General features: G+C 52.5%; 1 protein-coding gene across 2 annotated transcripts; it reads right to left on the bottom strand.

The window, feature by feature from the left end:
* Nucleotides 1–695: 695 nt before the first annotated feature.
* On the bottom strand, nucleotides 696–25,075 carry USP31 (ubiquitin specific peptidase 31). Of its 2 annotated transcripts, XM_066560739.1 has the most exons (17): nucleotides 24,494–25,075; nucleotides 15,462–15,599; nucleotides 14,920–15,008; nucleotides 14,426–14,518; nucleotides 13,234–13,369; nucleotides 12,573–12,717; nucleotides 11,629–11,812; nucleotides 11,030–11,141; nucleotides 10,740–10,834; nucleotides 10,129–10,206; nucleotides 9,809–9,938; nucleotides 8,530–8,649; nucleotides 8,149–8,374; nucleotides 7,610–7,768; nucleotides 6,410–6,562; nucleotides 3,876–5,431; nucleotides 696–785 (listed from the first exon to the last, which is right to left on the bottom strand). In XM_066560739.1, the coding sequence occupies exons 1-16, from the start codon at nucleotides 25,073–25,075 to the stop codon at nucleotides 3,891–3,893; spliced, it is 3,981 nt and encodes a 1,326-aa protein (XP_066416836.1). In that variant the 3' UTR covers nucleotides 696–785; nucleotides 3,876–3,890. The 2 variants fall into 2 exon arrangements, with proteins under 2 accessions (XP_066416836.1, XP_066416835.1); XM_066560738.1 differs by lacking the exon at nucleotides 696–785 and having other exon boundaries at nucleotides 1,719–5,431.
* Nucleotides 25,076–25,549: the final 474 nt, after the last annotated feature.

Genomic DNA, 25,549 nt, shown 5'->3' with positions numbered 1-25,549 from the left:
TAAAAGGTGCCTCTTCAATACACGTCATTGAAAATGTGCTTATAACTTGAATACTACTAAACACTGTCCAAAAGACACAGCCCAAAAAGGGTAAAAAAAAGTCTCTAGGTGACTCCTGTAGGAATTGAGCACTGGAATGAAGGCGCCGCTCTCCTGCGCCCAGGGGGCCAATTCCAGCAGCAGCAGCAGGAGTGGCAGACTGGGGATGTGAGGTGAAGTGCAGGTCACAGGCTGGCACAGGCAAACCAACCCAAAGCCAGCTGGAAACACTCTGCCTGAACGCCTGCTTTGCCTTGGAGCTCGCCTGTCTGGGAGCAGGGGCATGCCTGGCCTCCCTTCCCAGGCATTGCCCATCACTGTGAGCCACACCTTTGCTGCCAGGACCTTGGCAGGAAGGTCCCAGACCCCACCACCCCAGCCAGGCTGGGCAGGACAGACCTGGCAGAGCTGTTCCCATCACACTGAGGTGCCCGTGAGACTTCCAGGCCCTACATGCCACCACCCAGGGGAGGCAGAGGTCCCTGGGCAGCACAGCCTCTGGGAGATGGCAGAGCCCACCTCCCCCGCAGCCATGAGCGCTTCTGATGGCCAACAGGAACTTTAAGACGTGACCATGTACATGCAGCTGCTCCAGAACAGCCTCAAGCCACTGCTGCTTGAAGGATCCATATGCAAAGCCACGGTGGTGTTGGCATCTAGGACTTGGCAGATCCCTCTCTTGAGTGTTCCCTGGTACCATGCCACATCCTGGCAGCTGGACAACACAATACCGTGGACAGGAGCTCCTACACGTGAAAGGGACAAGAGAGAAGTCTGCTTTAAAGCAAGGAGAGAAGACTGATGATTTTCCCCAAATCCCTTTAAGTAGGGCCTGTAATAACCTACATTCCATTTCAGAAACATTTCTCCTACTTCATTGATGGAGTCAGGACTGTAACAGCAACAAGGCTTTGATTAACACTCCCAGACCCACAGCCTTCGACCCTGTCCTGTGCAAGGAAGCTCATTGACTGCTGAAGACGTGTGACAGGGACAGGCAGAGGTGTGCAGTGACAGGAGTGGCTGCTCCCAGGGGCCCTGGTACGGACACAGACACGAGCAGGACTGCACTCCCCACAGGCTCACACTTCCACGCTCTGCCCAGTGCACGTCCCACACGAACTCTGGTGCAGCCTGGTAAGCCAAACCACTTTGCCTGAAGACACCCCAAGCCAAGCCCCCGAGCAGGAAACCCACCAGGAGCAGCCCTCACCCGCTCAGAGACAAGGGTACTGCCAGGGCAGCCCCTCCTGCCTACTCACACTGCACAGCAAGGAGCCCGTGCACAGAGCTGCCCTTCCAGAGGGACAGAAATCCAGGCTGGCTGCATAGAGAGAGCAGATAGTGCTGGAGCTGGCAGCAATTAGCATCAGGAGTTATGGACAATGTGCAGAAAGAGAGTGAGACTGGCTTCTCATGGGATTGCAGAGGTTCAATTACTTTTATCAGCTGCTGGAATACCAGGACCTCCATCTCCCTTCTACCCAAATGAGAGCTCCAAGGACCATTATCTTGCTACAGATACAAACATTGAACTGGTGTTCAGCTAAAACATGGGTTTGGACATGGTTTCAAATTCCTTTCAGTCAGGCATGCAGCACAGGAGCAAAACCACCTCAAAACCCACACACCAGCTTCCAGTTTAAACTCCTTCAGTGAATGATGACATGAAAAAAAAATGCCATTTGATAAAAATAACCTTTCACAAATGTCCATGGCAAAAATGCACAGAAAGTATTTCTGTCTATTAAAAGATCCCAAACCGAGTCAGTGTAAGCCACCGGAATTACATTCTTGCTAGAAGAGTTGTTACAAGAGAAGAGCCAAGACAGTGTAAGACCTTAATACAGATAAAACCTTAAACAAATACTTCAACATCAACATTTCAGGGAGTAATTTAAGTACTGCAATGTGAAGCAAGTCTTATCTGCTCTGCTGGATGTAACAGAAAATAATCCATGAATAATCCAAGTCATACATTTCAGAAGCAAGCAATGCAATCTTTGCTTCTCGTTGCTGCAATAAATGAGACTGAAACAATGCCCGGGTGAAGGAATGCATGAGGGGACAGTCATGTCTGGGTTGGAACAGGCAGGGCATTACACCTCAGGCCGTGGGCACTGCTGGAGCACGGGGAGGGGATGCAGCAGGACATCACCAGGACCCTGCAAGGGCTCCATGGCAGGTGGGCTCATCCCACACTGACCCAGCCCGATGGCACTGCCAGCCCAGCCCCACACACATGAGGAGCCTGCTACCCCCAACCCCTCCCTCCCAAGCTTGCTGCAGGTGTGTGGTGAGCAGAAAACTGATGATAGAGCAGCAAGGTGTCCTGGGGGCAAGGCTGCCTGCAGGGCAAGCAGGACCTCAGCAAGGGAGGTGGCAGAGGCCAGTTTGTTATGCTGATGGGACAGAGCACACACGTCCCTGGCCCCAAGCTCTGCCATTGGGCTGGACAGGCACAGACCTCGCTCAGCACATTGCCCAGCTTGTCACAACCTACACGACAGGCTGTGGATAAAGGATATGCAGCACATCAATAAAAACTCACGGATTTAAAAAGAAAAAAGGATTACACCACATATATGTAAAAGGACTTAAGAAATCCACCTTAAGAGGAACCTTACAGAACTTGAGGAATCTCCCCTGTAAGAAGGGCATGTAAACAAAGACATCAGTAGATGTAGTGTTTTGACCCTGGTGGAGGCTGTCATCCAAACAAGAAGGGGAACCTTCCACTGAGGGACATGTGGCAGCCAGTCCCATGGGGAGGGGACAGGCATGCCAGAGGGAAGAATGTACAGCACTCTGGGGAACAGGAAAACTGCCCCTCCAACCCACACAAAGGGGCCTGTCAAAGCATGCTCAGAGAGGGCAGGATGACACTGGATCTAAACATCACCCCTAGAGATAACGGAGGCTTAATTACACCACTACGATAAGGGTCTGAGCACATTAGGAAATGCTTCCCAGGAGTTGGAACAGGGGCATCCTGACAGCATCATGGCCATCCAGGTGTGTGGACATAACTCTCCCATGGCACTGCTTCCACAGGACAAGCTGGCCAGCAGCTGCTGCCCAGGGATTTCTTCTGTTGTTTAGTAGAGCATTTCAGAAGAAAGTAGTGAAACAGGACAGGCCAGAGGCTGCCTTAGGTATGGACAAAGCAAAACTCTCCACAGACACAGCGACAAAAACTGCAGGTTACATTTCAAACTTCCTGCTGTTGGAATGCAAAAAGGAAAACTATTACACAGACGTGCACAGAGACACACAGGTACCTTTCTGTCCGTCACTAATGCTAGTCCCTCCTATACTGGCTGAGTATATACCTGAGAAACAACATTAGTGTTGAAATATTGCCCTTTAGAAAGCTTGGAAATGGAGGGGAGCAGGGACAGAGAGTTGAGAGCAGAAAGAAGCGACAGTCTCTCCAGTTTCCTTCGCATCCTCCACAGCTCAGAACAAGGCCATACACCAGTGTGGACACAGCCCACTCAGAACAAGACCAAAGGAATATCAGTTCACAGCTCTACAAAGCACACCAGTGTCAGTACAACTGCGGGCAGGTCCCAACCCCCAAATCTGAAGAAAGTTGTTGCACTTTCGACAGAGACTCCTGTACAAGTGCTATGGGACAGCTGCATTCATGTTCAGCAATGACTCCAGCTAGGCTACTTGCACCAGTGCTGGCTGCCTGTGGCTATTTGGTTTGATGGCAGAATCAAAGGCGCTTTAACAACTTGCAGTTAACTTCTCCTCAAAACATACATTAGGCACATGAACAAAAATCAAGAGCTCAGAATAAATTAGCTTCTCAGCAGAAGAAAAGACACCTGGATTGCAGCATTTCACTGAGGTTCCAGAGAAGGCCGTACAGACACCTGCATGCTGGAAGGTAACTTTTTCAGCGGCTTGTCAGCAGCCTGCTTGCCACTGGAAGGAGGAGACTGGACTCTGGGATCTAGCTGGGAAGACTTGGACTTGCGACTGGATAGCAGAGAATGTTTGTTAGATGTGGCATCTTTTGAGACAAGTTTTTCTTTTGTAGTAATGTTGGCATTGGTTTGAGAGGCTGGTGGGACACCGCCTTTCTCCGGTTTGTCCTCCAGCACATTTTTACTGCCTGACTTGGAACTGACACTCCCTGTCTTTTTTGAAAGCATTGTTGTCTTCCCCAGGTCTGCCGACCTCCGTGTCTCCTTCTGCCTTAAGGCTGATTTAAAGAAAGACAAACCCTTCTCTTCTGACTTGCTGTCCCTCTTCAGCCCAGAGCGCGCGGCGGCGCTCGGGGAGCGCAGGTTGGCCATGGAGGAGCTGCGCACGTGCTTGCTGTCCACTGCCCTGCTGTCACTCCTGGAGTGGCTGATCCGTGGGGAGCTCGTCCTGGAGCCGCTGGTGACGCTCGTTTTATCCGAGCCCAGGCTGACCTTGGAGCCCTCCCTGCTGAGGCTGCGCTCCGAAGTCCGGCTCTTCCCAGAGGAAGAGCCCTTAGTCAATGAGCCTGATGGGGTTTTCTTGGCAGCCGTGGAGGATGGAGAAGAACCTGACTTCTGCTTCTGTGCAGCTGAAGGGACAGATGCCTCCAGGGGCTTTGTGCTGTGCTCCTTCCTGGCCTGCGTGGGAGCAGGAGACCCGTGTCGCCCGCTGACCCTAGAGGAGTCTGCCTTACTTCTAGACCGGGAAGCTTTCTGAGAGCTCTTCAGTGGAGGAGAAGAGTGAGAGACTTTGGTCTCTTGGGTAGCTAAGACTGTCCTTCCCTTCCTCAAACTTTTGTCTGGCTCAGAAGCTCCTTTGGAGCTGTGACCCTTCTTAGGGGTGTCATGTGCCTTCTCTGCAGCCAGCCCCGTCCCAGCTGGGGCTTTCACCTCCTTCACTGGAGAGCTGTCCACAGAATCGCTCTGGTCAACAAAGGCGATTTGATTGTTGTTATCAAAAGGGTCCAGAGCAGGGTGACTCCTGTCTGGCTGCACAGAGCTTTTACCATAGCCATCTGAAAGGTCTGAGCTCGATGTCCTTACAACGGACTCTTCCCTGAACGCCCCTTCCATGACAGCCAAAGGGGCTCTGCGAGCTGTCCTGTGCTCTCGCCGACTGCTGTCACAGGGCTCCAAGTAGCTGCTAGAGAGGTTCCTCAGGCTGCCAAAGCACGAGGTGGAAACTTTGTCATCAGCAGCTTCCCCAATCTTCTCCAGAGTGGAAGCAGAGGTATGTACTGGGGAATCTCCAGAGAAGCGTGATGGGGAGTTGGAGCGGAACTGCAGCTTTGCAGAGAGCGACCACGAGGGCCTGACACCATTTTCACTCACTGCCAGCGGGCTGGTGACAGAGGATCTGGATGACAAGCTCTGACGCTGGACACTCCTTACAAATGGTCGAGTTGAAAATCCTCCTGCAGAGAAAGCAAGTGACAGTCTCAATGGGAAAGCCAAGGCTGCAGCTGGCTTACCCCACCCATCCACATTTCCCCACGAGAGCCAAGAAGCCCACCCACACCTCACTATGTGTCTCCCCATGCAGGCTGCAGGCACAGCTTCTTGCACAGAAGCTGAATGAGGAATCCAACAACTGTTACGTGCTAGGGGTCACCCAGGAGCAGCTTTCTGAAGCCTCTAACTGATAACCCAGATTCTTTTCTCATCCCTGTGCACCAGATCAAACACAAGGTTCGCACCTCAGAAGTCCTTGAAACTGGCAAGATCACCAGCTAGGGTTATGATTCTGTATTAAAGAATATTTCCCAGAGCATTCTATGAAAGGCAAAGTAGGATTCCTACTTCTAGATCAAGTGATGTAATTGTATTTAGAAACACAAAATGTAAGTATTTTAGAAGTGTGACTTCCATGGTCAGACCTGACAGCTGTCACAGCACTGCTGCAGGGACATCTCCACACCAGCTTCCAATGCTCTGACTGACCCATGAAGCTCTGCATTTTCAGAAGTTACAAGACAATGTGTGGAGGAACCAGGCAAAGCCAGGAACTGAACAGTAACTTTCATACATGGGTGAGTTTTCATCTCCCTCCCTGAGACTATCCATAAGCACAGCAGCAGGTAATCAGTACCTATGCTAAATCTGTCAGGATTGTGTCAGCCACCTTGCAAAGGTGATGCAGTGAGACCCAGAGAGAACACTAGCACAAGAAGTTCCTGACTGAGAGGTTTTGTTGATGGCATTTGCTCTCTTTGAAAGGCTTAAGGTTCCTGCCTGTTCTCCTCCTCCTTTCCTATGAGACGGAAGCCCATCTGTGCTCCCACCGAGCCAGCTCCTGCCTCTCTCAGCTGGACTAACCATCCCTTGCAACCACGGATGTTGCAGCTGTTTCAGTAAGGATCTTGCCCCAGCGTGTCCCCAGGAGAGATACACACCATCATCTTCGCTGCGTTCCCCGGTGAGCTCCACGGACTCGGAGAGCGAGGCGAGCGAGGTGCGGCGCGAGGAGGCGGCCGAGGCCACGCTGGGCTGCTTGCTGCCCGGGAGCCGGCTGACCCAGTGCTCGCACAGCGACGAGCTGGTGGAGCCTGTGGGACACACACATACAGGTCAGCAGAGCTGGGCAGCCCCGGGTCAGGCACTGCTGCACTGCCCTGGGTCACACCTGAGCCTGGAGCTGGCCCTCGCAGCCTGCGGGACACACACACACACACACACACAGGTCAGCAGAGCCAGGCAGCCCCATGGTCAGGCACTGCTGCACTGCTCTGGGTCACACCTGAGCCTGGAGCTGGCCCTCGCAGCCTGCGGGACACACACACACACATCAACAGAGCTGGGCAGCCCCGGGTCAGGCACTGCTGCACTGCTCTGGGTCACACCTGAGCCTGGAGCTGGCCCTCGCAGCCTGCGGGACACACACACACACATCAACAGAGCTGGGCAGCCCCGGGTCAGGCACTGCTGCACTGCCCTGGGTCACACCTCACAGCCTGCAGGACACACACACACACACATCAACAGAGCTGGGCAGCCCCGGGTCGGGCACTCCTGCACTGCCCTGGGCCACACCTGAGCCTGGAGCTGGCCCTCGCAGCCCCAGCACCTAGACACTGGCACAGGAATGGGGATGTACTCTTGTGGAGCATTTATGGTCAGAACTGCACTTGTCCCAGTGTGCTGTGAACACCAGCATGCAGGCACTGGCATTTCAGTTGCCACCCCAAGGCCAAAAAAATCCCTTTTTTTCCAGGGCAGGTCACCAAGCCTGCACCTGCCCACAGCTCACCCTGGATTCCACCAACACAGGCACTATGGGCACCTCCTTGGGACTGAGAGTGCTGCCACAGGGAAGGAGTGAGTCACAATTTGATGTCCTGCACAAGGGCAGCTCTGAGCAGTCACCAGCTGGGGCATAGGGGCTCCCCCATGTCCCTGCCAAAACTGCCTTAGGAGAAGAGCTGGAAAGTTCCCATGGCCTCTGACACCCAGCCACAGACTCAGACAAACCTCGCTGAGTTCTGGGACACAAGAATGGGGGTTTAAGCAGAACTGGGTGGAAAATTCCCCAGAAGGACAAACTACCCAAGGAGGACAAGTTAGAGGCACCCCTGGACAGGGCCAGCAGGGCTTACCTGCCACCGAGCTGTTGGCAGACCACGAGGGGATCGCTGTGCGCCGCTGGTAGAACAGGATGTAAGCGGTCTGCTTGCAGACTTCACTTTCAGAAAGCTGCTGAACTTCACTGTCATCGAAGCAGTACCACTGGCCATCAACAGAATTCTTGCAATATGCTAAGGAATAATACATTCCAGTAAGACTCTCTCACTCCTACTGCTCTCAGGTTTGCTGCATGACATTTAACATAAGGTTCTCTGCTATGATGGACTCGGACAATGCGAGGAACAGATGGATTCTTGCATCATCTTCCAGTCTGACTGGCAAGACAGAAGCCTGAGGCTGCCAGAACATAATAAACAGCTTCCATTTCAGGACTTTCTTTGTCCACCATTACCACTTAGAGCAGAGTATCATTTGGGGTGGCTCCATTCCCTTCACCCTCTGTAACTTGTGACACTGCTTCCATCAGTGACTCCCTTTCTGACTCCATTCAGGAATATAACCAGCATCTTTGTGAAAGGCTCCCCCACAGACAGCACAGCAGGACACTTGCCTGTATAATGTCCCCCTTGCATGGTGCCATGGTGGTTGCAGACAGCATACAGGTCATAGATGTAGTCCTCAGGATCTCTGCCGAGGCCATAAGGTTTCCTCCAAGGTGACCAGTGTGATGGCAAGCTCCAGCTGCTCTGGCTGCGTTTCACAACGTGAGGAGTCATGTCCAAGCCACTCAAGGGAAATTTAACCATGTTCTGAAGTTTCATCCTTCGGTCTCCTTCCTGTGTACAGAGAAGAGCATGAGCTGCAGAGGCCAGGGCCACCATGCCTGGGAAACCCCAGGTGAGGAACACACAGGGCAGAATGGCTGCTTCTAAAGAGGAGAGTCTACTCACTTCACTCAGCAGTCCTCCAGCAACACTACAGGCATCCTTACCTGTCTAAACCTTTTGAGATGTATGATGAGAACATCAGGTAAGGTCCAGAGGCTCAGTGTGATGCTACCCTGCTGCAGCTGCTTACAGTGTGGGCATCGCCATGCATCATCTGGGGCAAGCTACAAGAACAGGCAGGAGTGGGTATTGCTTTGCAAATTCCAAGGCAGCTTCCACCACACCACTGTTCCCCTGCTGCCCCAAGCCCTGTGCAGACATTGACCCCTCTGCCTCATCTCCCTCCAGCACTTATCAAGCTCACTGGAAATGCAGGGTTCCCAATGATTTTTTCAAAGTGACAAGCAGGGATATGTGTGTCTCATTCAGGAGGCACTTTCTGCTGCAAGGCAGAATTCAGCCCGTGCTGCTGTGGAGAGGACCTTTCTGCACCTCATAAACACCAGTGCCTTGGAAGTGGAGAAGAAGGAAAAGGAAAAACCAAGGCAAAAAGCAGGCAGGCTTGGCAGCCTGAAAAGTATTCTCACAAGAAAACCAGCAGTAGAAAAAAAGCAGGGATAAAAAAGCAGAAAAAAAATCAGAACAGAAAAAAGAAAGGTGTACTTTGGATGCCCCTCTGACACCTCACTGCCCTCTGGGAACCCCCTCCTTCCTCTGTAGTCCCAACAGCACAGAGTTACACACTGAAGGCTCTCCCTGTCCCCCAAGCCTCCCTCCACAGCCCAGTGCTCAGAGAACTCAGCAGCCAGAGATTTAAACTGCCAAACAACTCTTCCCCCACCTCTGAAAGAACCAACTAGAGAGGTTCCCAAACTATCACAGTTCAGTCCTGGGTCCAAAGACTACCTCCAGACAAGCCCTTTGTGCAGCAGATTGGAGACTACCAAAGGAATTCAGATGGCTTCCATGCGCCAGGCAGGGGCCAGGTCAGAGCCCCCTCTAGCCTGCCTGTGCACAGCATCACTCCTGTCCCTCCAGCCTCACACAAAGAGCAGAGCCAGAGCAGGGGAGCAGCCACCTTCCTGCAGAACTGAAGCCATGAAGCCACACTGTCCTAACCCTTTATAATGTTCACAATATTTCACAGAGGAAATTGCCAAGGAGAGGACTAAGTTCTTGTATCAACATTTGGGCAGCAAAGAACCCAGGACCTCCCACAAGCTTCTCACTGCAGAGGAGCTCCGTTAGCAGCACAGATAACTAATCTTGTGCTACAAATCTATTCTCCTGTCACAAGGAATCAATGTTTGCACAACAGAGCTGCCTGGAGTGAGGGAGTTCCTGCAGCGTGTGAACAAGCTAGAGCACACAGGCTGTATCTACCTGTTCCTCTTTGGTGTACAGTTGGAAACACTGAGATAAAGTGCAGATCTGAGGTTGATGATGAAGCTCTCTCTGCTGGCGGACGCTTTCAGAGTCTGGAATATATTCCTCTTCTGTATTCACAAACAAGCTGCATCAGGGAGACACCACATTTACCAGCACATCCCCCTGCTCCCCAGGCTGCCCCTGCAGACAGGGGCTGGGCACAGGTGGAGTTTGAGTGATCTCATGTTTGCTGAAGGATGCACAGTTCACACAAGCAAGCTGCAAGCAGCAATTGTGAGGTGAACACAGTTTAAGGTTTTTTATTTCATACTTACTAATCTTTAGTTTCTTTGTCCCATTCTACCACTAATTTCACATGAGCAGTTCCCCCCTGTCCGCATGACTTCAATGCCCTGCAGGGAGGAGCAGAAATAAGTCAGACCATCTTTCAATCCAAAGTCTACATTATCTTCTACAGGCATGTAATTTCTCTCCACAAGCCCTTCACCCTTCCTTCACTCCCACAGCTGAGGTTTGCAAAGGAGTAAAAGGAATTCACACAGCAAAACACTTGGCAAAGCTGGTAAATGCCTTCACCCAAGTATGTGAGTTCTGTAAGGCAACATACACCTGTTACAGAACCAACATTTAATCAACATTTCAAAGAGCAACAGACACAAGAAAAAATTAAAAATAGCGAGAGTAATATTTTCATTCTGTTCTCCATTTCCAGGGAGGACAGACTCCAGATGGCAGGACACACAACTGAGGTATTCTCACACAGCTTCCTAAGGATGCTCCCTCATTTCCCTGCTCCTCAGGCCCCTGCAGTGCATGCCACACATCCTCACCAGGACTGTTCATTTCCGCATGGTAAACACCAGGCTCCCAGCTAACACACCTCTCTCCACTCCTGGGAAGCACCCAGCACTGAGGGCCTGCTCACCTTTCCACTGTTGGGTGGCAGAGGGGTCGCTCCTCCTGAGGTAGCAAGTATGTTATGCCCACAACACTGACCACTCGCAAGCTGAATGGGCAAACCTGCAACAGGAGAACAGAGACCACCTCAGTGCCTCCAACCCAACCTGCCACTGGCTGGCAAAGACTTCACCCTAGAACACGTTTGACATGACAAAGCAAATGTACAAGGTCTCGAAGATGCCTGTGCCAGTGAGCGGACAGAGGGCTGAGTACAGCAATGGAACCTGTGCATGCAACAGCTCACATTAGTCTCACCTGCAAGCAGGCTGCAGGCCGCAGGAAATACTGCATCTTCTCCAGTATTTCCTTCTGCAGAATATCCCAAGCAATTGTTTTTTCCAAGTGCAACACAAAGGGCAAGCCAAACCTATGGGAAGTAAAGCATTTGAGGAACAATTAAAATATTATCCTGTTCAGCAATCGGAACCCCAAACTACATGGGAGAACTTCATGTGAAGTTTTGTGAAGCTTCAGAGGCTGAGACAGTTCTCAGCCTCCAGCTGATACAAATGCCTTTGCCCTGGTTGCTTCTCACCTTGCTCCTTCCTCCCATTTTCACTCCAATTAAAAATTCCCACCCATAAGAGGGTCTGGTCAAACATGCTGCTCTCAAACCAGACAAAGGTGGTGTATCCTCTCAACTGGGCTGCATTTGTTTCTTTGCAGTAATGCAATACTTGAAGTTCACCAAAATTAGAAATATTTTGCTGCACCCATTAATGCTTTTTGATCAACATGTTCTTTAGCACCTGATGCTGCTCCTTCACCTGGAGCCTGTACTACAGGAAAGTAAAATCCAGGTCAGTTTAGGAAGCAGCCAGAAGAGTAACTCCAGCCATGCTGCTGCCAGTCACCTTTTGCTCTGCTGTCCAGTGCACGCTCTGTTACACACCAGCAAGACAATCTTGTCATTTGCTGCTAGTTTAGGAGAGGACTGTTCCAGTTTTCCAGACTTCACCATTCCTTGAGAGTAAGCTATTGTTCGGGAGTGCTCAGTGCCACATTTCAAGTTATTCAGGTTATTGTTCACATGTATTCCTGAAAAATTAGGAGAAAGGAAACATTTCATGATGTCATTTGCCTTTAGTGCCCGGATGCCCCCCTCAAGAAGCCCTCCTTGGGCTACAGAGGAGCATGTCAGTATGGAATCAGGAGCATTTTCATCAATTGGACAAAGGCTTCAAAGAGCAACTTCCTTTCACAGTGACTGTTTCTTTAGAGAAGGACATTATATGCAAGTGCTCCCCATCTGATTTTTCACAGCAGGTTGTACAAGCACTCCAGTTTTTACTGCCCGCAAGAAACCAAGAACCAAGAACCCAACTTGCTACTTTCAATAATAAAATTTGCCTTTGATTACACTCCATCTGCCCAGGATACCATGATTACATGTCACTGAGGGGCCATGCAGAGGCCAAGGAGTTTGAGCTTGGAAAGAGAAAGTGTTTGTTCATTCCTGAGACTGTTTATTCATCGCTAGCAATCTGATTTTAAATAACACGATTTCAATGGCTTCATCTGGTCCCTGGCAGGCCTTTAAATTAAGCCTGACAAGAGATTTCCCATTAAGCCAGCCTGGCCTGCAGCATCAGCCCCGAGAAGAGGCAGAAAGGAGTGTACAACACTGCTTGATAACCTCCCAGCTGACAACACTATTAAATCTTCCGGAATGAGCCCGGACAAAGTCAGAGCTGAAATCAATACACCAGAACATCAACAGCTTGTGGGACTCATTCTTTTCCCACACAAACCTCCCTCACTAGTCACCCGAGGTGGGAATTAAGAGTTATTGACTCACCTCTCTGACTGAGGATGCCCTCAGGCCTGAAGATCTCTGGGGTCTCAAAGGCAAAAATGCAGTCGCTCTCGTGGATGGTGTCCAAGTCGTCGGTGTCACAGAAGGAGCGATGGAACCCATCGTAGTACATCTCTGTCAGCACGATCTGCAGGCACCAGGAGCAAACCAGAACCCATCAAACCACCCACGGTTTCAGCTCAGTGCCCCATCTCTCAGCTGGGATTTTCCTGCTAAGGGATGGCACTCCTCAAGACACCCTGTCATCAGCCAGCAGCAAGGAACAGGGAAAAGGACAGCCATAAATGAGAAGCTGAGGTAAAAGCAACATATGGAGAGGTTTTGGTGGAATTCAACAGCTTTCCTGAAGCTCTTCCTACAAAGGAATTTGCTGTAGGTGCCCTGTGGTTGCCTCACTGCCAGCATGCAGACCATGGGGTCAGGCAGGTCTGCACAGTGCACTGAGGGCTATTCCAACATCACTAGGATCCAAACAGCCAATGCACAGGGAAAAGCATGATCCAGATTTCCACCACTACCTCGCTTCCCTGTTCAACCGTGGGCAGCCAATTTCGATTCCTATATATCCAGCAAGGGACAAAAGCCTCCCCTCTCTCCCTCCCAGTGCAGGGAGGGCAGCCAGGTGAGCAGCACAGCTCCTTACCTGCTCCGTGGGTATCTTGGTTTCCGAGGACACAGCCTCCCGCAGCCTGGCCACGGTTCCGGAGATGGGCACGGCCACCCCGATGCGCATGCAGTGCGAGCACTTGCCCTGGTACACCACGGTGACATAGAGAGGCCTGTGGAGAGCATGGCAGCACTGCCAGGCTGGGCTCAGCACCTCTGGGCACTGCCCGAGCAGCCTCAGCCCAGCCTGGGCACATCCAGGCTGCCCACCAGGTACAGGGCCCTCCTGACCGCCCGCATCCACCTCACTGCAGCTGCACTGTATGGCCTGGTGTTACCTGCTCCCATAAGGAGAACATCTCAAAGAGGCCCACAAAGTTAAAACCAAAACTGTCTAGGAGAAGGCAATCAGTTTTCCAGCAGGGATCCAGTAAGGAAGCTGGGGACAGTCAGTATAAGACAGCACCCTGAAGTGTTGGAGAGCTGCTACTGCGAACAGGCTGCCTCAATCCTGCCTCCAACAGCAGCAGCAGCACTACTGGAGACAGAAGAGGGAGGGGACACCTTCCCTGGACAGCCCACTCAGCCTCCACCCAGTGGTGAAGCAGAGATTTCCAGAGCAAATGTGAGACAAATGTTTAATCTGCCCTATCATCACTCTGTTCCACCGCTTCTGGAACCTACACAAGTTTTTTGGATGCAAACACCAAGTGAAGGAGTTTGTTTATACCACAGGTAGTTTTGCTGTGCATCTCTATCTTCACTTTGAATGTTTTATCTGGATTTTTTTCCTCCCCTGAAGTTTTTTCTTTATCTGCATCATCTGTCTTTCAAAAAAGCAAAACATTTTGCAGGAAAGATTTTAACTTCAATTTTTGAAATTGGAGTGATCAGTGAGGCTGTTCTCAAAAAACAAAGCGTTTCATCCTTTTCCCTTTTTTAATTTTAAAACTTATTTAATTATAAATCAAGTGAAAAGCAAAATATTTTGGTTATGTGAAGCAAAGACTTTTTCTCGCAAAATTAATTCTATAGGAAGGATAGGCCTTTCAAGTAAAAGCCTCAATTTTCCATTTTACCTGCAAAGCAAAACCTTAAATCCCCATATGGTCCTATTCATCTTTTTTAATGACTTATCAGAAATTTTGCTGGTGTTGTCTTCCTGCAGCAGCAAGTGAAGGAACAGGACATGCAGGGGAAAGAGCCAAGAGCTCGGGACAGCTCCGTACCGGGTGTGCGGCAGAGGGATCGGCAGCGAGATGCACAGGAAGGGGTCAAAGGTGTTGCTCTGCTTCTGGCAATGAGGGCACGTCAGGGAGGACCTGGGACAACATGGATAACAGGGCACAGTTACACCTCACCTCACTGGGAATGTATAAACCATCAAACCCCATATTCACCATCAGCAGATCCAACAGGAAACCCTGGAAGGGTTTTGTCTTTGGAGAGAGGTGAAGTTACAGGACAGGGACAGAGAGCCAGCACTGGGCAGCACTGACTCACTCTCAGGATGCACAGTGGTACATATTGCAGATTTACACAGAATATACCAATTTTGTAGCAGTGAAATTCTCTTTTTCCTCTAGAGCAAGGTCTTAGTTCAGCAGGAATTCAGAAACAGTTGTTAACAGTGACACCAGTCCCAACTGTACTGGGAGCCAGTGTCAGTTTAGAATTATACTGGGGTCACCCATACATTCAAGAAATTTACAAAATACCATACCTGTACTGGGCTTGAAAGAGTTCCTGCACAAAAGTGCTACTGATGGGAAAGGCTGGGCCCTCAAGCAGCACATCATCCTCCAGAGGTGGCTGAAAGAGAGAACAAACCCTTGAGACACACTTAGGGTGGGGGGAGCACCAAGCAGGTGGCTCCAGAACCCCAGTCAAATTCTGCTTTCCTTAGCCAAAAATCACTGGAAAAATGCCACAAGCATTTTTAACTCTGCTCCAAGGGGTGGGCATGCAGGAAGGTGAGGTGGGCAGGGCGGCCCCAGGAAGGGCACAGGGCTCATACCAGACAGGGTCTGGCAGCCCCCAGTAACACCTCCTGGCTATTGCAGAGCCATTCAAACACAACTGCCCCAGGGAGCACTCAGCAGGAATTAGTGGAACCTTCCCAGGGCAGAAACATACATTATTTTAACCCAAGCTTCTGTTCCATCTGAATTACTGAAGTTGAGAAGCCAGTGGGGAGAACTACTTTAAAAGGAAAGCCTGTGTGCAAGTTAGACTCCCAGAGTGTCCCCCAGCAGCATCCCTTACCTTGAGTGGAGGCATGCCACTGGAATTCACCACATTGTTCAGATCCTCGTGGACTCTGTCGAGCAGCCAAAGCAGGAACTCCTGGGCATCGTGCTGGGCGTTGCCGCGGTACTGCATCGCGTTCTTGGACACGATGTTCTGTGGGGAGAAGAGACACTGCAGCAACAGCCACTGCACAGCTGGGGCCACTGCAGCACACCTTCCCTGCCTCGCAGCACCTGACACTGCTGCCCTCATGAAACCTTCTGTTTGCTCCAACTGAAGCAAAACAACAATTTAGTCTCCTAATGCCCACACACTCTGTCTTGCTCACCGCAGTTTTGGCAGGGTCACACATTTCCCAAAACCTTGATGCAGGTGATCAATGCTAATCTAGGTCTACAGTTCCAGGACTCAGCCAGGATCAGAACATCTAAATCACAGATGCTTCTACAATCATCATCATGCAGGTAGAGCAAAATTACTTCCCATCAGCACCCTGTCAAGCACAGGAGTACAGGCCACCATGGAATTTTTTCTGCTGGGTATCAAGACTCCACTATGCATAACTCACTCATCCTAAACACTATCTTCTATTGCCATCCCAGCCAGGGAGGTGCAGCTTTCCTGGACACAAGGAACCATGGCATCCCAGAGCCAATGCTCCCAGTGCTGGAGCAGCACCCATCCCATGCTGTGCTGCACCTACATCCTTGGCACACCTGTGGAGAGAAAAACTCTTCACACAGGACTCTGACTTACAGAGCAGGGTCCCCAGGAGGGACAGGGGCAGGGCAGAGGCCAGACAGCACCTGCAGGGCAGGAATGGGCGGGAAGGCTGCAGAGCCCAGGCCCAGCAGGCTGCACATGTGCCTCGTGCCAGAGCTCCTCCACTCCTCTAATCAGAGTTTGCAACAGATTTGAGAAATGAGGTTGGGCTGCTCGCTTTATCCCTCAGAAAATGGGGTCACCAGAGAGGGGGGTGGTGATGAAAGAGGCAGGAAAGGACTGATAAACATACACCGTCTATGCTCTATAATCTGTCCACTGTCTCAAGGCTGCAAAATAATGGGAAACAGAAATAATCTGCTCTCATTACATATGTGCAAACCTTCTGACAGCAGATTTACTGCCCTTGCTGTGCAGGGACCAGCACTCTCCCACATAAAATATGTGCACACAGCTTGAACCATGGGAGTGGTCCCTAGCCAACACTCTGTGCCACACTGGTGTGACCCCAGCACCTCTGAAAAGGGGACATGGAGGGGTTCTGTACAGAAACATAAGGACTTTGGGAATCCAGGCTAGTACTTGTTATTGCCTCTTCCCCAGAGGCACATCACTCCAGTCCAGAGCCTCCCTGGCTTTTGCTGATGTGTGTCCCTGGTGTGCAGTGTGCCCAGAGAGCAGCCAGCCTGTACCAATCCCAAGCACAGGGAACCCAGGGATGCACAAGAGTCACGTGCCCTGCTCTGTATCTGTGCCACTGCTCGGCTCAGCAGCATCTCCATGATAATTGTTCTGGTTTCCTCAGCACTCTAGCAGCCTGAGTGGACTAAGGATAAAGAGCTGCCTGTGGAGACACATCACAAGATGTTGGAAGTGATTCAGGAAGCACTACAAAATATCAGATGCAACTTCCTCACGAGAGGCTCCGCTAAACAAACACTCCAGCACCAGCAGCGTGTTCCCAGCGCCACTCAGGGCTCCTGCCAGCACTGCTGCAGGTGGGTCCATGACTGCTGAAACCCCCGTGGCTGCTGCTGCAGGGGATGCTGTGTGTGTGCCCTCCTCCCAGCTCCTGCCAGCACTGCTACAGGTGGGTCCATGACTGCTGAAACCCCCGTGGCTGCTGCTCCAGGGGATGCTGTATGTGTGCCCTCCTCCCAGCTCCTTCCAGGTTTAAGAATGACTCTGGAACAATTCTGGTGCTGCTGGTTCTGCTGTGAGGCACCAGGAGTGGGCATGGACTCTGACACTGCCTCCCAACACCTTCCACAACGCACAGCACCTCCAGCCCTTTGCTCAGCTCAGCCCTTGTGGGCCTGGCAGGAGGTGGGTGGATCCTCCATTCCACCAGATGTGCATGCAGTGGTACACAGACACCCTGGGTGAAGTGGCTCCATCCAAAGAGATAAGGGGGAAAAGCAAAATTTCCCATCAACCCCACTTATGTACCCCTAATGCAAGCACCCTACAACCATATCGGTCCCTGCCTGTCCATGAAGCAGATCTATAGCAAAGACACATTATCATTTTTACCAGGCCACTGAAAGCTTAATAATAATTCATCTACTGCTCCAAATAGATGCAATAAATAGATCAAAACAGAGCTGAACTACTGGCCTCTTCTTTGCTGCTATTATTGTTCCAGATCACAAAGACAACTAGAGGAAAAATGCCAGTCTGCCACTTTCCAGTGTGGCCCTGCTAGGAAGCAAATGTGGAAGGATTTGCAGATACAAAGTCAGCTCAGTAGAGACCTGACCCAATGACACACATGAGCAGGAGAGAAAGGCTATTCTTTATCTTCTGTTCAACAATGAGTTATGCTCAAGCATGTTATTGCTCTTGTTCAAGCCCACAGCCACAGTTTTGTGTTTGAGTAAGTTCTACAGCAGACAACCAGTTACCTGAATCGCCCTCTCTGCTCACACCCAGCCAGCTCTTCCCCCTCTCTGGAGATGATCTTTTCTGGGGAGACCAGTACCCAGCCAGCAGCGCGGGTCAGGCTCAGGAAGGGAGCTCCTCCATTCAGGGGCAGAAGAGATTACTGTGGACTTGGCCTTAGCACAGGCAGCACACAGGGAGAAGGGAGCTTTGATGACAGGAGGTCTGTCACAGCGGCCAGGGCAGGACAAAACACTCCTTCCCTGCCCTCTGGGCAGCCAGAGGCACCAGGGCTCCGGAGGCAGCAGCCCACGGGACGTGGCAGCTCCATGGGCGGCCCATGTGCCCACACAGGCCCCTGTGCAATGCAGAGGGGAATAAGCACAGCCCTTATGAGAATACTTCAGGAAGCAAAGCCATGAGGAGCACTACAGGGAGCAGCACAGCAGCACCAGAGGGATTCTCCACCACGTTTAACAAGCCCAGACAAGAAGCATCATTGCCCTGCCCCTGCCTAACACCTCTCATGCCAGCAGCTACTCTCACCCTCCCAGGCTGAAGCCTGTTAATCCTCATTAAGCACCTTCCTTCAGCCGTAAGGAGAGAGTGAAGTTTGCCCAGATGATGCTGTCCAGGGCTGCCGAGTGTGCACAGACACAGAGGCAGGATGTGGTGCTGCATTCCCCAGCTGGCACACTCCCCTCCAGGCCCTTCCCAGGAGGGCAGCCCTTGCTGCCAGGAGGCACTGCCAGGAGCCAGTGCTGGCTGCCGGGGGAATTCACCCTTACAAGAGCAGAAATCCCAAATTGCTCAGCAAGAACTTGTTTTCCTGCTACTCTAGTAGAGCAACTGGTGGGATTGAAAAGAATAAGGGATTGAGGAGCAGGAGAATGCCACAAACGTGAAGCAGCCCAGTAAAGGACTATCAGTAAATGCTGGCACAGAGGGCAGAGAAGTGGGTCCATGACTGCTGAATCCCCGTGGCTGCTGCTCCAGGGAATGCCGTGTGTGTGCCCTCCTCGCAGCCCCTCTCGGGGAGGAGGAAGGCTGGGCTCAGCAGCCCGAGGAGCTCATGCTCCAGCTGCACACCTGCACCTCTCCTGCTCTCTCCAGGCTCTGCTTCAGGTCCCAAGTTGGGCACAGAAACTGAGATGGGGGATCCCATCATTACCACTCTGAGAAGCCTCCCCTTGCACGTTATAACAAACATTCACTTCAGTGACACAGCCATATGCAAACAAGTTCATTAGCAGTGCTTTGCTGAAATGGCAGGGAGAATGGGTTCACTCCAATGAAGTGTGGCCATGTACAAAGCACAGGAGAGCACGGATCCAGTTAAGCTGCCTGGGAACATGCATCCCCCTCACGGCTTCCACGGGCTGCCGGGCACCACACAGTTCTCATACTTTCACCATGTGTCATTTTGCACAAGCAGCACGGAAATAAAAACCTGGAAGCTCAGAAGACAAAAAACACATGTTGGCAATGATGTACATTTGCCCTCCAGCCTCACAGAGGGTCCTGCCAGCCCCCATGGCCACCTGGCAGTGGAGCAGGAGTGCTGTTCCACGCTGGGGTCTCCTCCTGCCTCAGCCAACCCACTGCTCTGGAAAGGAGCACCCACAGCACATTTCTGCTGGCCCCTCTAGCAGAACCCCCTCAGCAAACCACATTCGACCTCTGGACTCTGCTGCTCAGCCTCGGCTCCCCAGCCTTGTGCTGCATTCACTCAGATCAGAGTTTGAAGCACAACACAGAAATCCCCAGAAAGCATTTGGATTTCACAGGTAAGTCAGACAGCTGCCTTAAGGCAACCAGATCTGCTGCAGGAAACCCTTTCCAAGGGGTTTAGGAGTATGTGTGTAGAAAGACAGCAAAGCGATTGTAAGGAAAAATAGGCAAGAAAATAAGCAAAACAAAACAAACCATACATGCAATAATGGACTTACATCTTATTGATAATGGACATTTAAAAAAAAGGTGTAAAGTGGCAGGACTGCCAGACCTTTGTGATCCCAGTGAACCACATTTCTGTGATGTCAAGAACCATCAGAAAAATGATGTAGAAAATTTGTAACTTGCTTTTTGTTCTAAGGAAAGTGTTTCAACTCCAACTCCCAGAGCAGCCCTAGGACAAATCTCCTCAGTTTGATGCCACCACTGGAAGCACCTGGACTGAACTGCAACAAGCACTTCAACATCCCATATTACCTAACCCACTCAAAGCCTCTTTAGAGCAACACAGAAACTGAAGCACCAGGAACCAACAGCCAAGCTACCAGAAGGGAAGCGTGAAGGGTTTCACATTTATTCTTTCAAGTCCCTTTCTTCCATCCCTCTGTGCAGAGGGAGGACAGTTTGCTCTCTGCAGAAATATCTTAGGAATAAGTTGACCCCATCCAGAATAAAATAACTGATCCTGTGCTAGGCAGAGAGCAAGACAATTAAATACAATCCCAGAGATCACATCTGACACATCACTGGCCCCATTAGCAAGGCACTAGGGCTCTGGTGAGCAGAAGGGCCTGGGGCTGACAGCTCCGTGAGCAGGACCAAAGGCTCCTGACAGCCACACTGCCCCAGCAGCCCCCAGTGAGAGCTGCTCTCACTGCACCTTCAGCAGGAGGCAAAGATCTGACCATGACAACACCTCCAGGAGCTCCTTCATAACTCAGGAGTTAGCGATTAACTCCCAAACAAGTGCCCAACAGATTGCTTGTCCCAAAGTGAGATATTTGCGCCAAGTGCATTCCCAAAACACCTTGAAATGAGTTTCAAACAGCTACCGGGAAATCTCACACCAAGCATAAGTTTAAAAATAAATAAATAAATAAATAAATAAGGAAGCAGCACTTTTAACCTGGCTCAATAATCCCTGCTCTACCAACAGGGATTCATTCTGGGTTCAGATCCAATTCTGACAATCCAACCCAACTGAGTTATGGTGACTGTGCTGTATTTGCTGAACATGCTGCAGGTCACAGCCAAGGCCATCTTCTTGTAGGATGAGAAATGCAATCCCAGCTCTGGCGTGCAAAGGGCCTTGTTAAACATGGGCATGCTTCAGTGGTCAACTGCCCTAGAGCCTCAGAGAAAGTCTCAAAACAGTAAGAGCCTCATCATTCACAGAAAGCCCATACTCCACAGAAGGCAGAGGATTTGCATAAGAACATAATTTTTCAAGCCCAATTAGTTTAAATCAAAATCCTTCTCACTGCCGACCCCCACCATCACCTCCGAGTGCTGCAATACAAAGGGCACTCTGTCCTCCCTGTCTGACACTCCCAGGAGCTCTGCAGGCAGGACAGGACAGCTCCCTGCAGAAAAACAAGCCCAAAACCCTGCTTCTACAATAGATGTTTGTCACCATTGTCACCCCATCACAAAGGGGAAAGAGGAAGCACGAGCTGCAATATCGGCCCCTGTTATGAAAGCAGCAGCTTTGTTTGGGCAGGAAAACAAAACCCACTGAGCAATCGGAAGAGAAGGCTTGTGAAAGCAAACAGCAAAGGAGCACAGCACCAGTGGGAAAGTCACCCTCAGCAACTGCCAGCCCTGCCACAGTGCTCCCGTTCTGTTCCCAACAGGAACCAAACCCTTCTGCTTCCACCTCTCAGTCCAGTCCTTAGGGACCTTTTCCTACCACCTCAGCCTCCTTCCCCCTGCTCTGTCAGCACCCCTGACCTCCCCTCTCTGTGCACAAGCTCTCTGCCAGGCTCTCCTCTCAACCTGCACCTATAGATGAACCATTTATCACAAACCACTTGTTCAAACTGCATTTTGCTTAGCTTCAGCAGCTACATCATTCAGAGACCCATGACATGGGTCATTTCCTGAAGACCAACTTAAAAAGAGAGTAAACACTACCAAGGAAAACCAGCTGAGGGTAAAAAGCATGCCAAAAACCATCCTTTCAAAGGCCCCTGTCCACAAGGACTCTAAGACATGCTTCCTTGAAAATAATTTCCTCTCTTCCAAGACAGAAGCCTACAGATATAAGAATGAGCAAAAAAATAAGTATCATCCTTTGTCCTAAAAGACATTTAGTAGCTGCAGAGAAGTATTTAGGAATTAGCAAGTGCCTTTGCCCCATTACATTTGGTGCCAAAAGAAGAAAAATAGCAAACAAAACAACACATGGATTTGAAAGCATGCTGAATAAAGAGCCTTTTGCCTATCAAATAAATATTACTGTCAGTGGCTATTACTGTTGGAGGGAAAGCCCAAAATTACTCTGTGAAAACACTTTACACCCTTAAAAACAGTTACATCAAGGCAGATCAGGAATGTTTCACCCTCTAAGCAGAACAAGCTGGGGGGATGTTTTCCTTGTTTTGGGGAGAAGCAGCAGTTTCCAGAATGAAAACACTGATCTTTGCCTTTCTCCAATCCGAGCCCATTGTTTACATTTGTAAATGATCTGTGCAAATCTGCTGTTGAGAAAAAGTTTAATTAAAAACTGAATTTAATAGCAGGTTCAGGCAACTTAACTGTCTTTAGAAACATTAATTCCATATTAGAAGTAATTGACCTCTGTAAGGGAACAGCACTTGACACAATGGCACAGTCCTGCAGCAGGACCCAGGCTGCTGGCACTGTGCAGCGCTGAACTGGATCCACTGGGACCACATTCCCTCCAGCAAGAGGCTTTTCAAAACCTCCAGGGAGCTGGCAGGTAGGAGATGGATGGGCTCCAGCTCCATCCCAAGCAGAACAGCACTGGCTTACCGTCAGCAGCGCCTGCAAACAGCAAAGTTCTGCTCTCAGCACCCGTGGAACATGGCCTTAATTTAATCCCTGGCCCTGATGCTCTTCCTCCTGCTGTCACTCGTGTCCCAGCCCTGCTCCCACAGCCTAGCCTGCCTGAACAGCAGAGCCTGGCCTAGAAAGAGAGCTGCTCCCTCTTCTATCAGCTCTACTGCCAGAAGACAATCCTGCTTTCACAACCGTTTTTCCTGCTATTACTCAGGAGAAATCCACAATTCCTTCTCCTGCCACACCACCTCAGGAGCAGTGACAGGTCAAGGTGAGTGGCCCATGGTACTGCCAAGACTGGCCTCAGAGTGATCAGCTTTCCAAGCATTCCCCCATAAAAACCTCTCCTGAAAAGACCAGAGCCACACGTGGTCCTTGTGGCAGGCATCCTGAGAGAAGGCAAACAGCCAGGGTCTCCAGGGAATCCCCCTGCAGGACAGGTGGGTGCAGCTGCCTCAAAGGGCACAGGAGAAGCAAAGACAAGAGAGGGAAGAGGTGCTGGCCATGCAAATGACTGAGGGTGCCAAAGGCCACTGCCACCTCAGAGAACCCTCTAGGACATCCCAGCATCCAGCAGCGCCAAGGGAGAGCTGACTTTGGGACCCAGTCTCTACCTGCTGTGCACCCCAGCTGAACTGCACGCAGAGGGCCCAAGACTGTGTCAATATCCTCACTGTGTTCATGCATTTGAACATCTCCTCTACAAGTCACTCTGCAAGAAAAATACCCCTAAAAGTGGTGGAGACACTCCCCAAAGTGTCTCTAAGTTGATGGTGTGGAGGCTACCACCCACCCTCTGATCCTCTGACACAGACAGAGACTCTTCTGTGCCAGGAATAATACTTCTCCCTGTCCAGGAGGCAAAGCAGGCCTAGGGTACTTTTAAAACAGTTGTGCCCGATTTCATCCAAAGCCACGGCAGGGAGTTTTTACACCACAGCACAGGACCAAGCCCTGTGCTCCAACAGCTCCTGGGGCAGGCGCAAGGCCCGGGCAGGGCAGGGGCTGTTGGATGGAACCAACACCGCGGGGCCAAACACCAGCGAGTCCGAGCAAGAGAGGACAAGCAGGTACTCCTGAAACACACTCCCCAAATCAGCCCCGACTCACGAGTTCTTGGTTAGCAGACTTGAACACACACCTCTCAACAGCCTCCTTCCTTGCACGCTCACAACTCCCAAACAACAGTTAGTTGCAACTTCCCTAATGGTAGCACAGTAGAGGAATGAAACAGTAAAATGGGTATTTTCACCGATAAAAACCATGCAGCATCAGCCAGCATCAAACACCATGAGCAAAGAGCACGGCGGCAGCACCTGTCCCATCCCCAGGGCGCTGCCGTGGGTGCCCAGCGCTGTCACCGGAGCAGGGTCTGCTGCCCTGGGAGGATGCTGGGAGCAGGAGCAGCACTCCAGGGCCACGGGCACACAGGGCCAGAGGGCTCTTCCCACGGCGCGGCTGCTCGCAGCAGCGGCAAGATACCCACCACAGCTGGAGACCGGGGCAGCCTGCGGTGCCGGTGTGATGGTGACCCGTGGTGTCACGTTCGGACCTGCTGTGAGCCACGGCAGCACCGGCTGAGCCCCGAGCCCCGCCGCCTCCGCACCGCGGGCACCGGCCCTCCGGGGCTGCTCCCGGCGGCCTGGCGCTCGCTCCTCCCGCCTCGACGGGACGAGGCCCCGGCTCACCTTGAAGTCGCGGCTGTGCTGCGGGGTGTACTCGAGCGTCCAGAGCGCCCGCACCAGCTGCGCCAGCTGCTCCGTGACCTCGCCGGGCGCGGGCGGCGGCCCGTCGGCGGGGGGCGGCCCGCCGCGGAACTGCTCCAGCGCCAGGAACTCGGCGAAGAGCTCGGTGTTGCTGAGGCACTGCAGGATGGCGTTCATGAAGCAGGTGTTGCCGTGGTTGCGCAGCCCCGCCACGCCGGGCACGGCCTCGGAGCCGCCGGCGGGGCGCGGCGGGGGCTCGGGGCTGCGCGGCGGGCCCGGCGGGAAGCAGCTGCCCAGGCCGCCCGTCGCCTGCGGCGGGGGCAGGCGCGGGGCGAGCGCGCCGCGGGTCTCGGGCTCGCTGCTGTAGTGCGAGAGCGTGGAGAGGGTCTTCAGCACGCGGCTCATGAACCCGCCGAGCGACCGCCCGGACGGCGCTGGGGCCGGGGCGGCGGTCGGGGCCGAGCCCGCGCCGCCGCCCGCCGCCCTCCCGCGGAAAAGCCGCTTGCTGAAGGAGCGCTTCTCCTTGGCGCTGCCGGCCGGCCCGGGGCCGCTCACCCGCGACATGGCGGCGCGGCGCAGCGCGCATCCCCGCCCGGCGCTCGGCCCGCTCAGCCCGCCCGGCGCTCGGCCCGCAGCTCAGCCCGGCGGCCGCCGCATCCCGCCGGGCCGGGTCGGGCCGCGGCTCCGCCGCTTCACGGCGCCGCCATGCAGCGGGCGGGGCGGGGCGCGCCGCCACGTGACCGCGCCGCCACCTTGGCGACGGGCAGACGCTGCCGCAGCGCCGCCATCTTCGGTGCTGGCGCGGGGCGGGCCCAGGAGGGCGGGGGCGGGCCCAGGAGGGCGGGGCCGGGCCCCACCCCCGTGGCCGCGCCCCCGGTCCCGGCGCTGGTCCCGCCCCCAGCCCCGCCCTTCGCGGGCCCCGCGCGCCTCACCGGGGGCTCGGGCAGCGCTCCCGGGACCCGCCCCGCTCGGGCCCGTTACTCCGGGCGCCCCGCGCAGCCCCGGCCGCCGCCGTGGGGCGGCGCTGCGCGGCCGCGG

Source organism: Molothrus aeneus, chromosome 16 (genome assembly GCF_037042795.1).
Source record: "Molothrus aeneus isolate 106 chromosome 16, BPBGC_Maene_1.0, whole genome shotgun sequence".
Taxonomy (NCBI): Eukaryota; Metazoa; Chordata; class Aves; order Passeriformes; family Icteridae; genus Molothrus; species Molothrus aeneus.
Note: the sequence above shows the minus strand (reverse complement) of the source record. Positions and strands in the feature narration are given on the sequence as shown.

What these genes read in the sequence shown, in the direction of transcription:
- USP31 (XM_066560739.1), bottom strand. Translation starts at nt 25,075, where the DNA reads ATGTCGCGGGTGAGCGGCCCCGGGCCGGCCGGCAGCGCCAAGGAGAAG. An exon ending in ATCCCTCTGCCGCACACCCG is followed by an intron (nt 13,370 to 14,425) that starts GTACGGAGCTGT and finishes TGCTCTCCACAG; the next exon opens with GCCTCTCTATGTCACCGTGG. An exon ending in ACTGGACAGCAGAGCAAAAG is followed by an intron (nt 11,142 to 11,628) that starts GTGACTGGCAGC and finishes TACTTCCCATAG; the next exon opens with GTTTGGCTTGCCCTTTGTGT.